We start from the raw sequence: 23,157 nt of genomic DNA, 5'->3' as shown, positions 1-23,157 counted from the left end.
GAGTTTGGCAGAGCTGCAGAGCCCAATCTGAGCCAGAGCATCCCTCCCTCGCCCAAAGTGGACCCCCTTAACTGAAGGAGAAGCATCAGAAAGGTGGATTTTAAAATACACCCACCAACAGACAAGACACTGTTTCTGTGCATTCTGCCAAGTCTCTCGAAGACAAATTGTTCCTTGCAGCAAGGATGGAAAAAAGGTCATTCATAAAAGAGTAATTGATGTCTGGCTGGTGACAGCCTTCCACGGGGCTGATGTGGCTGCCTCCTGCAAAGGGAGCAGGCAGCAGCCCATGGCCAGCTTCAAGGAGCTCCAAGGGCCTGGGAGATGATGAACCACCATTGGCCCTTCCACGTTTTGCATGCAAACTACATGTTGCCTTTCTCTTTTTTCCTCCAAATGTCTTCTAATGTAATTAGAAAGGTGCTCTTCCAAAAGTCTTTTGGCTGGGAAGGGAAAAAGCAGCCTATCATTTATTTATAATATTTTCTCAGAGCCACGTAATTGCTCTGCACTGGCTGGATAGAGGGGGTGCTTCCCAAGGGGCTGTGTCCCAGTATTCCCAGAGAAGAAATAACAGGAGAGCTGATGGTGAAGGTGAAGGACTGAGATGTGGGATGGAAAGGAAGATGAGAAAGAGGATGTTAATGTGCTGGGTTTTCTGGCCAGGCTGGGGTTTCTGTTGTAATTGCTAGAGCTGGGGAAGGGAGGAAGGGAGGAAGGGAGGAAGGGAGGAAGGGAGGAAGGGAGGAAGGGAGGAAGGAAGGAAGGAAGGAAGGAAGGAAGGAAGGAAGGAAGGAAGGAAGGAAGGAAGGAAGGAAGGAAGGAAGGAAGGAAGGAAGGAAGGAAGGACACAGGGGGAGAAGCCTGGGTGATGCTGCTGCCACATGGTTGTTCCCACTGCCCATGTTCATGGTGGGTCCTCTCAATTAAACTCTTACTGGAATTATGTTTTCACATTGCAGCTGGTGCTGTTTTTTCACCTGGTATAATTTTCTCTTTTTTTCTTGTCTCTTTTCTTCTTTCAGCCTGATTTTGGTGAAAATGTTGACCTTCTTCTGCTGTTTGTTTGGGGCAGAAGTTGTTGGAGGAAGTGCAAAATGCAGAGTCTGGTCCTAGTGAGGAGCAACCTGAAATGCCTGTGTAACCTCACCTCCTCCCCCATCCAATTTCTGCTGTACCTGCAGGGGTTGAACTGCCCACCTCAGCCAGCTTTGGGCTTGGTCACACAGTGCTTTGGTCCATGGCATCTTGCCCTGCATGCTGTTCCCCATCTTGTCACATCAGCATTTGATCAGACTTTCCTCTCCTCTAGGGTCCCGTTTCTCTTGTTATCCCATTTCAGCTCCTGGCAAGGCAGCAAGTGACCTCACCACCTATATGACCAGGCAGCTGCCAAAAAAATAAAAGAAGAGACTGGACATACATAATTTAAGGTCTTTCATAAGAGCTGCACCAGGGTTTTCCCCAGTGTCTGATGCAGACCCAGAAACAAGGCAGTGCCACAAGACTGGGGAAATGCCAGTGGCAGTTTTGTTCCTGGAGCACAGCCCCAAGGCAGGGCATTGTCCTGGCACCAGCAGAGAAACACAGCAGGCAGCAGATGGGCAAGAACCAGCAAAAGGCAGTTTATTGGCATGTTCACATTCATTTCCAGGATTTGAAGTGAAACATTTTCCTTTCTTGCTCCATATGGAGGGAGTTTTGGCTTTTTTTGAAAATACATACTTTTAAAGCAAGATTTCTTTTTTTTTTTTGTGAAGCAGAATTGGTAGCAGCAATGCTCTTCTTCCTTTCCTTAAGCTTGATTTTGTTAAGCATTCATGAAAGATTTAATATTTGTAGAGTGATGTCAGCTATGTCATACTATTAAAACACTCATAGAGAAGAAATAGGAACCAAAATGTGCTGCCATCGGTTGGGTAATTTTCCCCTGCTACAAAACTTTCTGTTGGAAGAGGGACAGATTCACACAAAAACTTGTAAGGGCGATAGTTTTTTACTTATTCTTCATCATTTACCATTCCAAGACTAAGCTGTGGATTCATATTTGGTGGGCCCATTTGGCATTCAAACACTTTATAGGCACTTTTTTCCTTCCTTTGTGTTTATTTTTTTTTTTATAATGCGAGCAAAATCCTTTAGTCCAGCTGTCACAACAGGCAAGCACTGTTTACATCAGGGTGGGGTTTTTTGGATCAGATTTGTTCAAATAAAGAGATGACACATCTAACTTGCAGCTCTGCAAGCCTAGGGAAGAAGGCAAAAGTCAAGCCACCTCCTTCAGTGTTGCTCTGATTGTTTAGACACTTCAGGGTCAGTCACTGGCCTTGATTATATTTCTGTCATCCTTTTGTCTAGCTGGGATGGTGCTGATTTAAGGAAGGCAGCTTGGCTGTGCAGCTGCCACCTTGCTAACAAAGTCAAGTCCAGCTCCTTTTCCAGAGCACGTTGTCTCTCCATCTCAGTTACTCACTTCTTAGTGGACTATTCATGTGGGTTTTCCCCTCTTTGAAACTGATAACAGAGTTTGAAATGCAGGGAACTGAATCCTGTGAGTAAGGAGGTGCTATTCCAGGGCATGGATTTTTTTTTTTTTTCCCCATAAGAGGAATTTGGGCAGAATAGGTTAACTCCTCTGCAGGAAGTTGAATGTTTTTTTGGTCAACCCCTTCAAATGGCCAGAGTGTAATTACAGGGCTTCTGAGGGAGAATCACACCATCTTATTTCTTTTAAATAACCAGCATAATAAGGGATATTAAAAGGAAGTGATGTTTAGCTCCAGCTTTAACTAAACGTCCTCAAAAGAGAGTATTAAATATGTCCTGATGGTGTTTTCAAATGGGTATTTTTCTCCCCCTGCTGTAACTGATGGTATTTTTCCTCTTCATCCTCAGGGGTTTTTCTGTTTTGCTCTGGCCTTCAGTGGATTGCTCCCAGCTGCCTGCTGGAGGTACACACACAGTACAGAGGTAAGCATCAGCTGCCAGGAAATACAACCAAAATCTTGTCAGATGGAGAATTTTGTAGCAGTGATTTCTCCCATAAAAGGGACATCTGGTGGCAATTAGGCCATCCATGACGAGGTCTGTCAGATGCCAGCTCTGTCGCATCCGTCCTTTGCAAGAACAGGGCTGCCTTCCTCAGCTGCCTCTGATGGGGTGGTCTGAAGGGAGGAGCCACAGAAACCCTCATGTAGAGCAAACTCTTTGTCCTGAAAAAAAAGGGGGGGGGGGGGGAAAAAGCAAGTCTCATTTTAAATAGCTTTAGGATTTTTTTTAATTTTTTTTTCCAGGGGATAGTTTTTTTGTTTTGTTTTAATTGAGATGCTTGACTTTTGAAAAGTCATTTCCAGCCAGCTCTTATTCCTTCTGATTGGGAGTCTCTATTTAAAGGCTATGCAGGTTGTGACTCTTCACGTTGTCCCTGGCAGTGGCCAGTAGAAACATCTAGGAGATGTGTTAATTAACCACAGCAATGGTACAGTTAAAAAAAAGTGTGAAAAATAGTCACCTGGGTTGCTGTCATGCTGGACCAGAGAAAGTTGTGTGAGGTCAAATTTGCCAGAAAGTTGGGGCTTGAACTGTTAACTCAGGGCTTGCTGGTGGTGTGGTGAGTGGTGGTGGAGCTGCAAGATGCTGGAGAAACTGAGTTGAGGCATGCAGAGTTGCCAAGAAACAGCCCTGCACATCACAGTGGGCAGCCCTGCCCTGGGGCTGGGATGCCCTGGGGCTGGGGCAGCAGGCTGCTGGGGACAGCAGAAATTGAACTTCATACTTAGCAGCATAAAGAAGTTTGGGGCTTTTTTTTTTTTTTTTTTTTTTTTAAAAGCCCTTTCCTAATCTGATATAATTTGTTTTAAAAATGTTTATTCCTCCTCTCATTCAGAGGAATTTGTTGCTGCTTGGCCTTAATTCCCTTTCCTGCTTCCCTGCACTGAAAAAGCAGATATTTTAAGATATTTAGACATGCAAAAAACCACATTACTTCTTTTTTTTATTATTTTTTTGAGAGCAGAACACAGATATTTTAGGCAAGTATCTAAATTATCTAATATTAACTCAGATAAGCATTTTGGACTTTGATAGACAATTCATGCAGCAGGTCAGTCCCCATTTCTGTTTTGCTCTCCCCCAGAACATTCCACAGCCTTCAATCCTCTAGCCAGCAATGAAGATGTGGGTGAGGTGAAATACCCTCCCAATGGATTAGGGTCACATGGATGCTGCCAGCTCATCTCCTTAGTGTTACAGACATTGTGGGGGATTGAAGACCAGTGTGTCAGGAAAGGAGCATCAGAACGGGTTTCTTTCTGTGCTGGAGGAGCACACCATCAAAGATGATTGGAGGCTTGGACTGTGGCAATTGGACTTTCCAGGGAACAAGAAGCCCTGTCCCATAAAGGCTTGGTGCTAACCAGTGGCCACAGTAGTGGGAAATCCTTTGAAATGTGAGACGGCCACTCTGGAACAGTCTGATCTGCTCTAAGACAGGCACACCTGCTGTTGGCCAAGGTAGTAGCATAAAACCCAGGGAGCACAAACATGACTTACTGCTAAACTCCTCCTTCACCTCTATCCCAACATTCCCTCAAGTCCACAGCTCCAGGAGGACCCCAGCCCAGCCCCCAAGCCCCTGTGAGACTCTAGTGTGCTTTTCTGCCTGGCCAGAATCACTTGGGAATAGTGGATTCCTTTCCGTGTCTGACCTCATGCACACAAGGGTGTCACAAGAGTGGGAAGTGCATTTGGTTGCCCTTCCTGTGGGCTATCCGACCAAAACGTGGTCTTAGGGAAATGTGATCCTGTTAGGAAAGTGTCACAAACCTGTCTGAGGATCAACACCAGTGATGCTATCAAAGTGAATGAGAGAACAGCAGACAAGAGAGGGCAGGGAGGATGACCTCTCCACATGAGCACCTTTGATGCAACAGCTGTGGTAACCACAGAAAGGATGAGGTTTTCAACTGATTTTCAGTCACGTTAGGAAATCCTGATTCCTGAAGCCAAAGAGCTGAGTCTTGTTTTCCAGAGTTATTTTTTATGGCAGCTCCTTTCCCACAAACTGCTGCCTGTTTTGGTGAAGTCCTTTAGTCATTCCCAGCACAGCTCGATGCAGGACCTGGGATGTGGAGAAGCATGTAAGAGTGCCACATCTGGCACAGCTGGTGGGGAAGGCTGCTGCTTCCCCCTTTCCTCCCCAACTTCCCTTCTCACCCATTAACTGCTGCTTTACAAAACTACTTGCAGAGGCTGCAGGAAGGGATAACTTTGTAGCTGCAGTATAAAAGATTTTTGCTATCCCCACTAGACAACACAATAATAGATCTGGGGCTTTGTTGTGGGCCCTACTGTGATTAAGGCTGGAGGAGTCAATGTCATGTCACCACCTTCTGCTGTTCCCCTTCTCTGTAGCAGCTGAGAAGACCCTTCCAGCAGCCCATAAACTGGTCAGGATGGCGGGGTGGAATTGGAAAATAGAAAAATTGCTGCAATATGAAAGGAGATTTGCAACAGAACGAGTTTTTTAATCACAGAGATTTGTTTGCAGGTAAATGTTAGCTTAAAATTCATTAAATTATGACTGTCCAACTCATGGCAAAATTTGATACTAAGCCCTGGTTGCAAATAGTTGCGACATTTCTGGCATAAAGGCCCCATTTCCCCATCCCCCTCTGCATGAAGGCTTGGGTTTGCACTGACTGCAATGATGTGGCAATTTTTAAATGGGATCTCAACTACCGGGTGATTTCAAAATGAGATTTTACCAGAGGTTTTTGGCTCCATGTGTGTAGAAAAGCACTAGCCTCTTTGCACTGTATTGCAGGTGCTTGGGGAATAAATGTGAGGATATAGCTTTTTATATGATGGGAGCACAAACCACCTCTGCACACTCTGATTCTCCTGCAGTCTTGTTCTACTTTAAACTTCAGAGGAACCTCTTTGCTCTCCTTTTCTCATACTGGGAAGGAGAAACAGTCTTCTGTGCTTTGTTAGTAAGCAAGATGGTATCTTCCAAGGTGGTGATTTTCTACAGGACTTGAGATGCAAAACTGGGATTAACTGTTGTAGCTGTTAAATAACAAGCACTACCTGGGGCCTGTTCCTGAAAAAAAGCAGCTTCTCTTCTCCTTTCCCTGCATCTGGGATCAGAGCTGGTCTTCTCCTGTCTGTGGCTCTTCCTCCTAACCAGCACTTTTGCAATGCCAACTGCAGCATTGCCTGGGGCCCCAGGAGGCCAATCCTGTCTTGGTGTGCTCAAAACCAGCACATGCACTTCTCGTTTCTGCAGGAGCATGAAGAGTGACCCAACATCTCCCAAGTAGCCTTGTCAGCAGGATCGTAGAGGTCCTTCCAGTGGCACACCAAGTGTTTTCCAGGGTGTGTTTGTTTCTGTCACTCCCACTAGTGGTGTGAGTAGGGACAAATTAGGCAGGGTCCAGTGTGTCTTCTCTGAAGGCAATGCTTACAGGCAGGCTGAAGTCCTGGAGATTGTAGTGGGACTTAAATACAAGGTGAAGGTGTGCTTGGGTACTTCCTGAAACCGCACCTGAAGGGTACAGGTAGTTTCCTTTTGTTTTCTGATTCAGTGGAGCTGGGTCAAGTTTGTAGCCACTCATGGGGGGCTTCTGGGAGTGTTTTCAAAAAGCAGTGATTTGGCTGCCAAAACGCTGTGAATAATCTGCAGTCCTCCTTGCTCTTGCTCTTGATTCTGCCAGGCATAATCACTTTAAAGTAAGCACTGAGATTTTCCCAGTCTCTGAAATCTATGGAAAACAAACAAACAAAAAACGAACAAAAAGGGGAAAAGAAACCTTCCTTGACTCTTTCCTAGCATTTCTGTTCTCACCATACAATGACCACTCCCCCCAGTGAGAGCCTGCTGTCCTTTGTCTGACATGCCTCACAGACAGTAGCACTCATGGCTTTTGTAATTTATCACTGCCCTGATGATGAACACAACATTTTTCCTGCTACTTTCCATGGCAGTGTTAGCTGGAGCTGCTGTATCCAGCAGTGTCTGCTGTGGTACCTGAGGCCACTAAGTTGGTCGCTGTCTCCTTGTCACATCCAACCATCCAAGAATGGTGAGGTTTTCATTGCAAGGGGCAGATGCTACCAGCTGGGGGGCAGCAGGCCTGTCCTGGGGCTGGCACTGTTGCTGATCCAACTTTTTTTAAAGCTCAAACTGCTTCCAGGTGTTTTTCAAGAGTTTATTTTGGGAAGTAGTCCTGCCTGGCAGTGGTTTCAAGTACTATAGGTGAGAGAGGAGGGATGACTTAGATAATTTGACCACAATGTTGGAAGGTTGATAAGTTGGTGGGTTGCACATCTGAGTGACAGGAGTACAAAGGATTGGTGTGGGCCCTTGGCAGAATGTTGGGTTTGCAGTTCTGTTATGAAATGGACTGAAGTACTTAAAGTTTGTTTTAAAAAAGAACCAAACAAAAAGTAAACAAGAAAACAGTCAATGGCTCAATGTCAAAGTGGAGATGACTGGTGCATGGTGTTGCTCAGGAGCTGGTATTTGGACCGACACTGTTTGACGTCTTTGTTGGTGACATGGACGGTGGGACTGAGTTCACCCTCACTAAGGTTGCAGATGATGCCGAGTTGTGTGATGCAGTTGACATTCTGGAGGGAAGAGGTGCCACCCAGAGGGACCTGAACAGGCTTGAAAGGTGGGCTTGTGCAAACATCATGAAGGTCAACAAGGCCAAGTGCAAGGTCCTGCACATGGGTGGGGGCAATCCCAGGGACAGATACAGGCTGGGCAGAGAACACTCTGAGAACAGGCCTGTGGAGAAGGACTTGGGGGTGTTGATTGATGAGAAGTTCAACGTGACCTGGCACTGTGTGCTTGCAGCCCAGAAAACCAGCCATATTCTTGGCTGCATCAAAAGAAGCATGACAAGCAGGTCAAGGGAGGTGATTCTCCCCCTCTACTCTGCTCTTGTGAGACGCTCCCCTGCAGCACTATGTCTAGTTCTGGAGCCCCCAACGCAAGAAGTACATGGAGATGTTGGAGCTAGTCCAGAGGAGGGTCACAAAGATTATCAGAAGGCTGGAGCACCTCTCCTTGGAAGACAGGCTGAGAGAGTTTGGGTTATTTAGCCTGGAGAAGAGAAGGTTTCAGGGAGACCTTATAGCGGCCTTCCAGTCCCTGAAGGGGCTACAGGAAAGCTCAGGAGGAACTTTTTACAAGTGCTTGTAGTGATAGGACAAGAAGGAATGGTTCAAAATTGAAAAAGAGTAGATTTAGATTAGTTATTAGGAAAAAAGTTTTGATAGGGAGGGTGGCAAGACTGACACAGGTTGCCCAGGGAAGGTGTCCTGACCCCTCCCTAGAAGTGTGCAAGGGCAAGTGTGGATGGGGCTTTGAGCAACCTGATCTAGTGGGAGGTGTCCCTGCCTATTGCAGGGGGATTGGAACTAGATGATCTTTAAGGTTCCTTCCAACCTAAACCATCCTACAATTCTATGGAAGAAAACCCAAAACCCCAAGAGGACCTTTGTACACTGAGGCTGGTATTACTCACAAGGGATGAAGCCCAATGTCACAGTTTGACTCATGATCAGCAATTGACCCAGCTGGGAGCAGTTCTGAAATGTCCCGGAGCTGCCAGAGAGAGCAGCAGAGCAGCCAGGAGCTGAAGGGAGAGTTATGAGGGCCAGGAATGCACAGGCCTGGGGATCAATGGATGGATGGATGGAGTCCTCCCTGAACACTGGCCATGGATGGAAGAGAAGTTGAAGAAGAAGCAGGAAAGGGCTTGACTTCTGTGATCTCTGGCCTCACACTGAGCTTATGTAGATACATGGAACTGAGTACTTTGGTCAATTTTGCTGCCAGTCTAGTCCCCTCCTCCCTGCAGGGGACTTATAGGTATGACTCTTCTGCTCCTGTAGCATCTGAGGCTGCAGATTCAACAAGCAGAGCAAAGTGACCTTGGCGTCTCAGCAGTAACATAAACATTTCAACGTTACCAGTCCACCAGCTGGAAAACTTTCTGCTAGTTAAAAGAGAGCTCACTGAAAGGAAAAAAAATAATAAAAAAATCAGTAAAAAGAAAATAGGCTCCATCATGGCTCAAACCAGGACATCCAAGATCTGGAAGATTTAGGGGTGAAAATATTGTTGATGTTGATGAACTGCTTGCCTGGGTTTTTTGTGATTCTCGGTAAAGCATCTGGTGCTCTGCTACAGTCACTAATCAATGTTCCTGACCACATCTCAGTAGGACAGAGGTAGCCTTGGGGATTTATGTCTTGGTTGAGCATGAGATTGTGATGTCCCCCTGCCTGCTGGCTGAGCAGGTCGTGTAGCACCCATACAGCTAGACTTACTCTGTTGTTTTGAGGCATGAAGATAGAGAGTGAGGAGGACGTGAGCAGTTTAACAGCTCAGAACTTTCTCCTGATTTAAAAATTTTGTTCAAGGCCCTGATGGAAGCACTGGGATCAGAGAGAAAGAGCTTTTTGAGGCTTCATTTTTCCTGACTTTTTTGTTTCATTATGTTTTTTGTTCCTTCTGTGTATTTGCTCAGTGACTATCAAAAGATGGTCAGGAGTTGCCTGGTCTTCTTCCAATACCAGGAAGTGGGGGGAAGTGCACCAGTTATTTTTAAAAAATAAATCATGTGTATGTATACTACATATATATGAAAAAAAAACTACACTGGAAAGGAAAGAGGAAAACCATTTTGTTATACGCCTCATGTTGATCTTGCTGTTCTTGCCTCAGTGGTCACCAGTGACCACCAGCAGTCAGAGGGGGAGCAGCACCTTCTTCTCTTGTGCAGTTTTCGATGGGGGGCTTTAAGGCTGCTTTGGTTTGCAGTACTGGTCCAGTTTCTGTAGCTGTGATTGACTGGCTTCAAGAAGGCTGGAGAGGAGGTGAGCTGGTGGGCCAGGAAGGAAATCAAGAACTGCAGAAAGTTGTAATGATTGTGTTAGATACAGCAAGGAAGGGCTGGTAGACCACTGGATGGGGGATGTGCTGGATCCACCTGGTGGGAGTCGCTCTGCAGCTTGACTAAAGCACCCAGAGCAGTTTTCCCTCCTCTGATTCACTGCAGTTTCGTTGTCGCTTTATTTCCCCACCCAACTACTTTATTTCAGTTTCACGTCTTAGGGGACTAACTTGCAGTTTGTAGCTGAGTGAGGGAGTCTGTGGCAGCTGCTGCTGAAGTGTTATCTCCCAGTGTCGCCACCCTGGTGACGTTGCAGGAACATGAAGTGCTGAGGTTGCAGCTTCTTTTGAGGTCGTGGCAACTGTGCTCAGTTTGGTACTTTGGAGGCACCAAGAGCCACAGCACAGGAGGATCCTCCTTCTGCTTGCCGCTCTTCCCTGCCTTCTCTGCCATGTCAGGAGCGTTCCTGTCAAGCGGAAAGGAGAGGTGGTCTTGTGTTTGAGACAAACCTGACATCTCCTTGTACTGCATTCTCCTTGAGCTCCAGCTCTTCAGAGACATTTTTGGCCAACAACTGTTGCAAGAATACTTTACCAAGTAGGTCTCAGACTCTTCTTTTCAGTACCAGTCTACATTAGTTTTTCAACATACATTGAAGCAGCTGTCCCAGGTTGCCTGGGCACTGTATTCACTGGCAGCAGGAGTGGGGTTCACTGACACCTCTGGGACAAGGGGATTAGGAGCTGAAGGCTGACCTCCTTGCCTGGTCTTTCCATTCCAGCTTCAGTTTCGGGTAAAAATTATCTTTGATAAATCACCCAAGTAAAAAATGTCCTCTTGAAGGAGGTAAGACTGAAATTTGCTTTAGTTTCTAATAGCCAAGGGCAAGAACACTAATGGCTTAGAATAAATGCCTTCCTGAAGTCATAAATTCTGCTTCTTGGGTGATAAGAATTATTAACAATCTCAAAATTCTTTCTTTCTTTCTTTAAGTGAAAAATGCAACTCTGTTGAGTCAGTGGTGATTTTCCATTTGTTGTATCCAACAACCCATCAATACCGTCCCTAAATGAATGTTTCATTAAGGAATGCAGACAGAAAAGGGAGGCAGCAATTACTTGACTAATTTAGAGTTGGAACATTGGACCCAGCATGTTCCAGGAAAAGAATGACTGTAAAGTGTAACCTTCATATCACTTAACCTGGAGATTTTTCTTAAGCCAAATCCCAGCTGTTGCTTCATCTTCAGTTCTCAGTGATTTTACTGACGAGCATCACAGGTGCAGTCTCCTTCCAAGGGAGTGCTTTGTCCAGAAATACTCCTCCAGCAGTGGGTCATAGCATGTCACTTGATTGTAATGATACTAATGTGGGGGAGAGCGTAAGACCTTTGTAAAAGAGGCCCAAACAGACTTTCTGTTTTCCAGGTGTATTGGCCCATTATGTGCTAACAGCTGCCTGAGTTAAGGGATCAGGCACGGCTGTGGTTTTCTTAAAGCATGTTATTAACGCTATCAACATAACCACTCAAGCTCAAAAGGCATCCTTTTGCTTAGCCATGAGAGAAAGCACCCTGATTAGTGTTCAAGTCCAGGTTGGATGGGGCTTGCAGCAACCTGCTCTGCTGAGAGGTGTCTCTGCCCATGGCAGGGTGGTTGGAACTAGATGATCTTTAAGGTCCCTTCCAACCCTAACCATTCTATTGTTCTATTATTTTTTTCTCTAATATCTAGTGTAAGACATGGAAAAAGAAAATTATTTTGAGGCAATGGACTGCAAATTGCCAGCTAGTAGAGTGTGTGATGGGAATCTCTTGAGGGAGTCACAAAGCAGTGCTGCAGTTTAGCTCTTCACTGTGTTAGATCAAAGAGAAAATACAGGCATGACCTTGTGTCTGTTGGATAAAATTATGTTGCAAGTAAAGATAGGTCATGAAACCACTTGGCGGTTTTGTCTCATGCTTTCAGGTTTTATTTTGGTACATCATTGAGCATGCATGATAAACATGCCATTTAGGGCTGGATAGACACTGCCATGCATGATGAGTGCTTCAGAGCTCAGCTGCAGCTCCGAGTATAAACATAACCACATTCCAGGCAAAGAAGTTGCTAAGATGATGGTTTGTTACTGCAATCTTTTTGCTTTTGTATGTCTCCTTGTTAAACCAGGCCTCTTGTATACTCTGTGGCACAATCTTCTGCACTGAAGAAAACAGTAATGATAAATACTGAGATTTAGTACTTTGTACCTAGTTCTGAAATATTTAAATGAGAAAACTCTGCAGTAATCTTTGAAACAGACCACTGTATGAAGACAGCAATTTTCTCCTCCAAAATCAAATGATCCTAGAAAAAAATCAGAAAGATGATGTAGAGGAACTACTGTCAATTTTGTGCTTAAAAAATGGTTTTGTAGTTTGTTATTCCCTTCCCAGGACCTGAATACTGTATTCAGATAATAGCTGGATATAAATTCTAGATATAATTGCTAGACAGAAATGCTGAAAATGACAAATCAGCAAATTGTACTCTTAGGCTTGCCCAGACACACATTCTCAAAGGAAATTATTGCTATAAAACATTTTACACTTAATCCTTTGCGCTTTTAGTTGTTGGAGACAAAATGCAGAATAAATCAGTAGATAACTGAGAAGCCAGCTCACAAGGCAAGCAAGCAAGCAAGCAAGCTCAGAAACAAGAGTGCAACTGAAGTCTTTAGTAGCTATTATGTACCTGGAGATTACCCTCATCATCATCACCACCACTGTAGCTGAGCTGGCTGTGAAATGGTGACTGCTCGTGGTGTCTTCCCTTATTGTTTCCAGCAGCTGGATTAATTTTCTGCCATAGCTTTGTTATGGCATTCTTGTTCCTTCAGCTCTTTCCTAGTCTCTCTTTACCTTCAAACAGCCTTAATCTCAGTGTTTCATGTTTTTGTGTGGTATGTAAAATAGAGGAAGGTGCAAACATGCATCAGGCAGGGTCCTGGTCGAGTCCATCCTCTGATGGTTTTATGCAGCTGGCAGGAGATTGCTAGCCTGGCAGCTGCCTCAGGCTATGGGCAGTGACCAGCAGATGCCAACATCTGGACAGCTAACCAGCCCTCCTCCCATGTTGCTTAGTGCAGCACCACTGAGAAGCTGCTGAGGAGGACACAGTTGGGCCCTGAGGCTTATTATCAGGACGAAACGCTAGTGAGCACTGACTTCCCTGCAGAGTGAATTGGTTCTGGTGGTGTGATTAGAGCCTGCTCTACTGCCAGGAGGCCTGTGGTGGTCTTTGCAGATGAAATATCACTGGACAAACTCTCATCTTACCTTGGTTTAAGTTGAATACAGTTGTAAAGTGAGCAGCCAGATCCAGCCCAAAATTCACTGTGATCAAAGGAGCATTTCTGCCAGTTTCTGTGAGGTTCTGAGGACTGGGCCCAGGCAAAGGAGCAAGGTTAAAATTACCTGGCCCAGCGTTTCATGACCCACTGCTCAGTAGACCTTTTATGTTAAACTTCTAGTTTGCTTTCAGTCCTTGAGCCAAGGACTGCTAGGTTGCTTGAACCTAGCAACTTGCTTGAACTCATTTTCTCGTTTATTTTTTTTTAAGTCATAAAAAATTAGGCTCAGGGTGCCTCCAAAAGGCCCATGATACATATGAAAAGGCAAAAATTGAACATTTGCACTATTATCTTACCGGGACACATATGTATATTGTCAAAACACAAAATAGTTTTAAATCCTGCATCTCAGACTGGGTTTGGTATATTCAAAAGGTAAGAATCTCTTGGGTTAAGAAGCCAGCTGCTTTGTTCTTCCTTCCTTCCTTCCTCAGCAACATGAGACCACAAGACGAAGTCAAAATATTATTCTTTTTTCATTATTCTTAATCCAATTCTTCAGTGGAAATAGATGTTCTTTTTATTAAATCAATGTATTTAATTTCTGGTATTTCATGGCCCACAAGAAGTTAGAAAAGCTTGGATATTGTCCTTTTTATTGGAGTTTCAGGTTTGCTTGGGGGAAAGATGGTGCACAAGTCTGCTAGAGATCTTGTCTTACTGCTGTGCCCATCATGCTCAATGCCCTCTGACACATAAGGGTGACAAAATGAGCATCCCCTCTCCTTACCTGTGTGGGACAGCTCAGCATTATGCACCTTGCTACCAAGGATTTTTTCCTTGGCTCAGAATATCTGTGCCCTGTTCATCCCTGGAGCTTTCTCATTAAAGCTGGGTTGCTCCTGCTACACCTGCTGATTGCTCTGTGATGGGTGGTGGAGCATCCTGTGAGGACAGCTGCTCTGCTGCAGGCAAACAGAGGGAAACCCCCAAGCCCCTCCACTCCTACACCATGTTGGTAGCTGTGGAAAATCTTGTGATCTGAACCTTTAAACTGTATTCCTAGTGGCATAGGGCTGAATCAGACACAAGTAATCTTCTTTCTCAACCTCCCTCTTTCACCTTCCCTGCTTACTAGTTGTTGGCTGTAAACACCTCAAATGACCCCGGTTTCACTCCCAAGCACATGGCATTGGGTTTTTTTTCTCCCCCCCCATAGAGTAATATCCAAACACAGCCCTTAAATTGGAGCTGAAAAACCTTGCTGAGAGATGGCTCAGGTCCCAGAGTGCCCATCCCTCCCTGTGTGGCCACCTGCTCCATGTGTCTGGCCAACTGGTTTTCCCTCCTGGCAGCCGAGCGCTGCCCGCTCCGGGGAAACAAGGGGAAACAAGAGGAAGAAATCAGGTTTTGACTCCAGGCACAGGCAATTCTTGTGTTTTTTCCCTTTGAAACCCGAGCAGGAGTTGGCTGGGGTCTGTGAAGCTGCAAGTTCTCACACATTTGGTAAATATTTAGGGTCTGATTCACCGCTGAATCACTCCGCTAATTTTTTTCCCTCTCCGTGGGGGAACTCCTCCATCACTGGGGTAACGCCAGCCAGCTGAGGTCTTCTCAACTTTTATTTTAGCATTTCACCATCATGTGTGCCTGTCCTTAGTCACCCATCTGGACAAGGAGACGGTGTCATCCCTGCCTGGCAGAGGAACTTGGAGACACAGTGGTCACAGGCACCAGAGTTCTTCTTAGACCTTAAATCCAAAATTGGCCAAAAGCTTCAGCCACCAGCTGGTGAGACCCCGGTGTGATGCCAAAGGGTCCACACATAGCAGATGTTACACATGCAGTGTGGCAGACTCTCTCATGGTACTTGTCATGCTGTGGGTGCCCCCTGTGTGGGTGTGTTGTACACCAGCTTCTGCTGCTGGATGGTAGTCATTTAACAGCTGCACTACTTGTCTTGTTATACCTGGGAAACTTTCTGAGGAGGTGTGAGAGGAGCATATTTCCCTCCAGAGACAACTGCAGTCAGTGTTTCCCACGTGCAAATCTCTGCTTTCATTGCAGGTGGAAGACAGCATGATGGATGTGTATGATCTTGTGTATGAGGAGGTGAGGAGGAACACCTCCAGCATCAGGAGGTATGAGCTGACTGCCATCCATGAAGCAGTAAGTTGTCTTTCATTTTTGACAAAAAAACTTGCCCTGTGGTATCTTCCTGAGGGTTTCAGAAGACTGGGTTTCATGCCCCTGCTCTGCCTTGTGGATGCTGCAATGCTATTTTCCCTCAGGAACCGAGTTCCCCAGCATGCTGTGAAGTGTGCTTCTCCCTTCCTACTCTTTCCTAGGTTTAATCAACTAGATCATCAACAGGAGGAAAGGGCCACCTACCTGAGCATTGCCCCGGTGCAAGATCTTCAAAGCTTCCACACTGTAGCTGATATATCTATATCTGTATCTATATAGTCTGTTTCAGCAGACCCTCTGCCATGCTCCCTATCTGTGGTATGAGAAGGTGGATACCTCTCTGGTATCCCCAGCTAGGTTGAGAGAGGGGCGGAATTCCACATTGTCCAGTAGAAGTGTCTGGACTTGGTTATTTCTCTTTACCCTGGAGCCTATGGCTGAGGAGTACTGGAGGCTATGTGTCCTCTTGCAATGCTGAAGGCTGTCAGCAAGTTCCCCCAAACCACCACCCAGGATGCTGCTGGTGCTGGGGACTTCTCGGTAGCTCAGTAGGTGGGCAACTGTGACTGTCCAGAACACAGGGAGGATGCTTTGCCCTCAAAGCCACAGGAGATGAGTAAGAAGGTCCTCCATAATGAAAAATTCCCGAGCCCCCACTGAGGGAAGGAGATGCTGTTTCCTCATGCAGCAGGGCCTGTTTGGTAGGTGAGTTCATGGCACGCAGCAGGTCTGGACAGGAAGGTCAGATCCACTTGCCTTATTTCAAGCACCTCCCATGGAACTCCCTTAATCTTCCTGTGTTTTCTTCAACCATTGTAATGGGTACTTTCTGAAGCTGCTTTTATCTGTGCTTCTCAAAACACAGAAAAGGGCAAATGTTTCTCATTGCAACAATGGTGGTGGCCCTCAGAGCCATGACCAGGTGTGATGATGCTTGCTCTGCAGGGTTGTGGAGCAGCACACGCAGAGTCCTCCTTTGCAAGGAGACCCAGTCACAATACCTAGCTTCATCAGTTGCTTATTTTAGCCACTTTAATTGGTGAACAAACAGTCCTTCCACTCCTTTTTTTCTTTTTTTTTTTTTTTTTTTTTTCCTTCTGCTAGAGCTCCAAGCTGGCCAGTTCACCTGGGCTATAGGAAATCAGGTCCACAGTGGGTGTTGCTGCATCCCTCATCTAGGCCACAACAAGCATTGCAAACATGAGTCTGTGCTTCCCTGGGCTTTCCAGAGCAACCACTTTGAGAGCTGGTGTGACCATGGAGGGAGGGCTTGGCCCCAGCTCCAGGCAGCAGTCCTGGAGGAGCACGGGCAAGTCCCAGGATCAGATTGATCCACCCCCTCTGAATTTCACCTCCATTGCTGCAATTGATTTGCTTCTTGCAGCCCTGGGAGGAAGGGTGGCCCACGGCCAGTACCTCTCTGCTGCAGCAGCTGGCAGCGAGGGGAAAGCCCCAGCAAGCAGCTGGCAGACCTTTCCCTCTCTTCCAGTTCCTGTGCTGTGGGAAGCACTCTCCGTTTGGGGACACGGCCGATGTTGAGAGCAAGACGTGTCCATCAAGCCTGGTGCATGGAGCAGGACAGGTAAGGGAAGGGTTTCTTCCACCCCACAGTGAGGTTGTGCCTCACTACTCCCTGGATAGTGAAAACCTCACTGGTGTTTAAGTGGTAATGAGAACCGTGGCTTTTTCATGGTTTGAGGTTGCTATGGGTTGGGGTTTGTTCTCTTAGGGTTTTGTTGTTTCAATAAAAGGTGTGTCACCCACTGGAAGAGCCCTGCTGTGCCAGCAGGTCTCAGACCTGCAGATGTAGTTTTCTTTGCAGCTCTAGGAAGCCTTTGAAATGCTTTTGTTTGCAGCCTGTTGCTTCCCTCCAGCTTCTGCCTCATTCCCTGCCTCTGGGTAGAGTATGATATATAACAGGCATGTGTCTGATCTCAAAAAAATTGTTAGACTTTTCCATGTGACACCAATTTTGAGGCTTAAAAAGTGTCCCACTAACAGCAAACGTGGAATTTGCTGTAATTCCTTTTCAGAGGGCGTTAAATGGGTATTAAAATGGGGAACTCGTGAAGAAGCAGGATGCTCTCCAGCAGTAGCTTCATCAAGCACACTTCATTCCTCCTCTTTGCAGTCTCTTGGGGAAGCTGATGGAGAAGCCATCACCACTGGCCTCCCTCTGCACCCGAGCTGCAGCACAGACCTCATACTCCCTGCGCAAATCTGTTGTATGATTATTTTTCTTCCACCAGAGCAAAACCACCCTGCAAATCACTTCATCAAGGGCAGGGTTTGCGTTTTTTTTGTAATGGCTCTCTTGGCTAACACCTCCTGGATTTCCATGGCTAATGTATGGTAATGTTTCTGACACCTTGCAAAATGGAGCCGTTCCTTAGTATCTTTGGGGAATGTATTTATAGCATTATGGTGTGGTCTGCTTTTCCATCTTTTCATTTCCCACTTTCCATTTTCCAGTGGGTGGAAAGAAAAAAAACCTTGTGCATGACCACACTTAGCAGTGCACACACACATCCGTCCCCCAGAGCCCAAAACACATCACAGCAAGAAAATCCTAGGCATATTGTAGCAACAGAAAATGTATCACAGGGGTTTGTCTTCCCAAGTTGCAGCACAAAGGAGAAGAGCTGCTCCGTGGGCTGTGCAATGCTGCATCTCCCTCTTGCCTCCCTGTCTACCTGGGGATGTGGCAGGTGTTGTTTTGGGGACAAAGCCCCAACCCAAGCTGCTGCTGTGTTGCAAGGGGTGTCTCTCTCCTCCCAGGACTGTCTGCAAGAGATCCAGGACTTCCTGAAGAAGCACCTGGACTTTGTTTCCACACTCCTGGGCATCACCATCGGCTTCACGGTAGCTATGTCTGTTCCTCTGAATTACAGCCCTGAGAGGCAGGCTTTACCAGGAAAAGCATACCCTGAGGTGGCTGCCAGAAGCTAGAATTTTGGGTGATTCTGGAGACAGGCAGAGAAACAAGCAGTGGTGGACATCATGGTGGAAATTAGGAAAAGCCTGTGACCTGTCTTGTCCACACTGATGGAAGGAGGGGTTTTCCTGCAGGAACAGACTCCTTGCACCGTTTTTCTGCCCACTCAGCAGCTGGGAGCAGGGAGCAGTGGGAGGAGGTTGCAGCAGCATCTGCACTTTGTGCACTCAGGCTTGCCTGCACATCCCCTGCAAGCGAGAGGCCATGTTGTCTGGCACAGGGCTTGCAGATCAGGTACAAAGCCAGCAGTAGTTGTTTGAAGGAGATTCCATAAAAGCTCCATATTTTGGGAAACCTGCTGCCTCTCACTGCCCAGCGCTCACTGGTTGCCTCCCAGCTCAGCCTGGGAAGTTGCCTTCTGGGACTGGAAGGTCTTGAAAGCTACTGAGCAGCAGCAGTGGAGCTGGAGAGGGAAGGTTTTGTGCTATTAATGACCACTAACAAACCCAGTGAGGTGCATCTCAGGTGAAGCGTGGGCTTGTAAGGAGCAGGCTGCAACAAAGCAGGCAGAACGTGTTGTCTGGGCTCCCAGGTGCTGTCTCTGAAGGAGAATCTTGCAGATGAGGGTAGGATCATCTTTGGAGGATGGCTTGGGTAGAAAAGGGTCTGTACTGAGTTTGTGTGTTGTATTTGGGGGAGGACAAAATGCAAGGCATGTGGTGGGGGGGCTCGGTGGCTGCGGGGCAATGGTCTCTTCAGAGCTGAAGAGCACTGCTGATTAAAAGAAGCCTGCTTGTATGCCCACCCACTGCTTGACAGAGGTGTGTCACTCTAATTACCTCTACAGGAGGGTCCTGCATGTGTGGTGAAGCACACTAAAAAAAAGACTATGCCAGGAGACTTGTTTCTTCACCACAAAGGGAGGCTTGGTCTGCTGTGATGCCTCCATGCTGCTTCCCAGCTGGGGCCTCCTTTCCTGACTGAATGTGTATTTGAAGACTGTTTTATGACTTGTGTCCACCTTGGCACTATTATGGGTTAGAAGGCTTTTCTCAATGTAAATAAAAGACAAAAGTGTTTGTTCCTCTGGGGTTTATACTGCTAGTAGTAAATCTGGAAAGCCATCAAGCATTGCTGTGGAGATATAAAGTCATATGTGAATATTTGGTGTTGCTTTCTGATTTTTCTTGGGTAGAGGAGGAATTTCACTGCAGCTATATTCAGACAAAAACGGAAGTGCTTTTATAATATATATCTTTTTTTCACAGCTTGATGCCACTGCCAGATAAGGCGGCTGTCTTTGAAGCATGTGCTAGAGGAAATCTCACTGCACAGTTCACTATTGTGATGGCAGGATGCAAAGGAAGTGTGCAATGAGGGCTAGAGCTGCTCTGATGTCACTGTCTTTCAGCCAACAACGTGCACATGTCCCCAGATCCAGCCACAAGCAAAGGCACTTGCACGTTAAGGCAGACATAAAAAAAAGCACGTTGTTACAGCCTTTTTATCCTTCCCACAGCAGCCTTACCTTTGATAGGTTTCCCTGTGTAAATCCCAACGTGCAATATACCAGGCAGAACAGTCCAACACAGAGGAAGTATATTGTCCTCTGCATTCACAACCAAGCACATGCATGGGGTGGGGTTTGGGCTTTGTTAGGGTTTTTTGTTGTTATTGTTGGGTTTTTTACTCCAAACAATAGATGAGGTGTTGTTTTGTGGGGTTTTTTATTCTCCCTATGTTAATCTTTACAAAAGGCTGTTATTATGTGAGAGAGATTTTTGTTTGCACTGAAAAATGTTTTGTGGCAGCAATTTGAAGTCTGAATTTCCTGGTTTCGTCTCATTTCTTGATATTTTTAGGATTGAGTTTGGGCTGTACTGTGCTAATTCCAACCAGATGCTTTAACCACATGTTGGAGGGTTTTTTTTTTCCTCCCATGTTGGAATTGGTGTTCACCATTTTACTGGAAAACAGCTCTCTTCAGAAAAATGTGACATCCTGATACATAAATTCAGAAGTGCCAAGTGGACTAACGGGCAACATTTGTGATCACTTATTTGCACAGATGGAGCATCATCATCAGTTTGGCATTTAATTGTGTGCCTGTCTCATTTATTTCCTTTTAGATTTATGGGATGATCCTGACTTCATTCCTCTGGTTCTCCATCCACTTCAGCAGCAACTTGGACCGTAAAGGCAAATACATCCTGCGAGAGAGGTAGAAACCCACTGCCCAGGCATCCCTATCAGGTAGAGCCAGCTCTTGGTGCAGGAAGGTGTCTGAAATCACCAACAAAATCCCCCAGGAAGGAGTTGTGTGGGGTCAGGTGGTGGGATGTGTATCACACATTTTCCCTGCCTGCACTACCAGCTGTTGTGCATTTCCAAGCTGGTCAGAATGGGTGATGCTCTGAGGAGGAGCAGTCCCACACCTTCACCAAGGGCAGACAAGGACTGAGACGTGCACCTGGGCTTGGAGATGCAAATCCCCTCTCTGGGGGACTTATAAGCTGTAGCTCTACAAGCAGGACACAAAGAGCCCCTTAGGACAAAAGTGGAGATAAAAGCCCAGCAAAAAAAAGCCCATCAAACTTTTCTTGTCCTGTCATCTGAGCAGTTAGTTCCCTGTGACCCTGAAAGATGCAATATTCCTAGGAAAGTGGCTTTGGATCACAGCCCAGGGCCAATCTTGTGCTATTGGCAAATACATGGACACAAACTGTGTCAATGCTGATGGGGAATGGGCTCTCCTAGCCTGGACTCTTGTATTGATTGACTTTGGGCATGTCTCTGATCATGCATGAATGTGTAGGCATCCAATTACAGTCAACTGTTTTTCCCCTGTTTTCAAATATTGCCAGATTTACAGGGCTTTTGGTAGAGATAAGGAAAAAAGTCAGAAAGCAGTGGAAAGCTTTGAAACAAATGACCAGCATAAAGACATACTCCTCTGTTATTAGTTCTTGCTAATGCAATACACCATTATTTGTTAATTCTGAGGATTTAGTCAGCTTCCTAGAGCTTGATGCCACACTGATTTTACAGAGGTTTGTTCAACTTCCAGCCTTAGCTCTACATTTATCTAGCTTCACTAACCCACCGTGCTGCTGTGCAATACAAAAGGACTTTGATATTACACATACATGCTGGACTGAAGTTTAAGTCTGTAAGAGAACAGGACTGATCTCCAGCCAGGTCAAACAATACAATGTCCAACTCCATGTCCTCTTTACATCACTTTATCAATAACAAACAGAATTTTAAAAAGCCTCAATCAAGTGAAGAACTCAGCTCTCAGCTTAGCTCAAACTATGGCTCCCTGGTGTGCTTTGTCCTCATTGCAAGGAGGCAGAGCCACTTCTGAGCTGAAACCCATCCTTGCAATAGATTTAGCACTTGCTGGAAAGCCTGCTGTGAGCTATATGGCTATGTGAAATGTCTGTTGAACTAACAACAGCTTTCACATCTCTGCTTCATTGTGCGTTTTAGCCATGAAAAACTCTTAAGTAGCAGTTATTTCTTGAGATAAATGTAGAAAGCTCCATACTGATGCTTAGGACAGGTCCTGGCCCTCAGGCAGGAGCTGCTACACATAAAAGAGCAGTACAGCCTATAGCACCTGGTTAACATTTTAACATGGCTCTAAATATCTTGCACTGAAAGAACATTGTTGGGGATGGAGGGGGAGGAAGGGCTATTGCCCCTCATCTCGCTGCCTTGAAACCATCAGGGCTTCATCATTGACATCACTGGAAGTAGGATCAAGTTCAAACTGCTTCAGGTAACTACTCAAACTACCTCCTGGCAGTCACCAGCATGCCTCAGTCTAGCAGGGATTTGGTGCTGATATGCACTTGCCAACATACCCATACTCTAGCAGTGGAGAAAGATTCACTTACATGTATATATGTAGTATTTAGTGTATTGCTCTCTGGAGAAAGACATACTCCCTTGTGAGCTCCAGCTGCTATTGTCCAGACCACTGCTATTGTTATTCCTCAGGCCAGCTGGCAGTTTGTGTGACTCATGGTTGCTTCAATAAAGATGAATTTCTTGCAAAAGACCATAATTCCTCCTCTTTTTTTCTGCCGTGCATGAGGCTGCCTGCATTGCTCAGGGGGTTACATCATGGAGAGCCCTCAATCATTCTTCCAGTGCTGGGAAGAGATATTCCCCAGGCAGCTGGTGCTGGCCTGTCCCAGCAGTGTTCCTTAGCACCCAAGAGGGAGAGGATAACATTGATCCTTTGGAGAGAAAGGAGTCACTCAGCCTCATCCTACCCTCAGCCAGCTGCTGAGTGAGCAGACAGGTACCTCACAAGGAGTAATGCCAGCAGGGGCAGGAAAAAAGCTTAAGGATGTGTGTAAGCAATGAAGACTGGAGTATTTATGTGACAAAAATCTCTACAGTTTCACTTTATTAAACAATAGGTAGTCAGGTCTTGCCCACCACTCTTGTTGGCTGGACAAGTGATGGTGTTCTGCCATATCAAAAAGCACTGGAGATCAAGCAAATCAGCAGAGCCTGTGTTATCAGTGTGGAATACCTGCTTTAGTCTCATCAACTAGTACAAAAGCTCTCTGTTAAAGCTTCACCATCAGGACTGCTAAAGCCTTAGGTGCTTCTCCTTCCTGAGTAAATTTTTAATGAAAAGGAATGATTTTGGACAGGAGTAGCATATCTGTGATTAAAAAACCTGAAAGGCTATTGTATCCCCTCTCCCATCTCTCATTTCCCATGAACCACTTGAAGTGACTGAAAAGTCATCAGAAGAAGCAGGCATCTTACCAG

General features: G+C 45.9%; 1 protein-coding gene across 1 annotated transcript in view; it reads left to right on the top strand.

Moving 5' to 3' along the window:
• The window catches only part of TSPAN32 (tetraspanin 32), a 28,820-nt gene extending 8,232 nt beyond the window's left edge, over positions 1-20,588 (top strand). The window contains exons 4-8 of the mRNA XM_010003874.1: positions 2,896-2,970; positions 15,309-15,410; positions 16,918-17,010; positions 18,207-18,290; positions 20,493-20,588. Of these exons, the coding sequence (XP_010002176.1) occupies positions 2,896-2,970; positions 15,309-15,410; positions 16,918-17,010; positions 18,207-18,290; positions 20,493-20,588 (450 nt within the window). The remainder of the gene's footprint in view (positions 1-2,895; positions 2,971-15,308; positions 15,411-16,917; positions 17,011-18,206; positions 18,291-20,492) is intronic.
• The last annotated feature ends 2,569 nt before the right edge of the window (positions 20,589-23,157 follow it).

This window comes from Chaetura pelagica, unplaced genomic scaffold, assembly GCF_000747805.2.
Source record: "Chaetura pelagica isolate M959 unplaced genomic scaffold, ChaPel_1.0 scaffold28, whole genome shotgun sequence".
NCBI lineage: Eukaryota > Metazoa > Chordata > Aves > Apodiformes > Apodidae > Chaetura > Chaetura pelagica.
The sequence above is the reverse complement of the archived record's forward strand: the minus strand, read 5'-3'. Positions and strand labels throughout refer to the sequence as shown.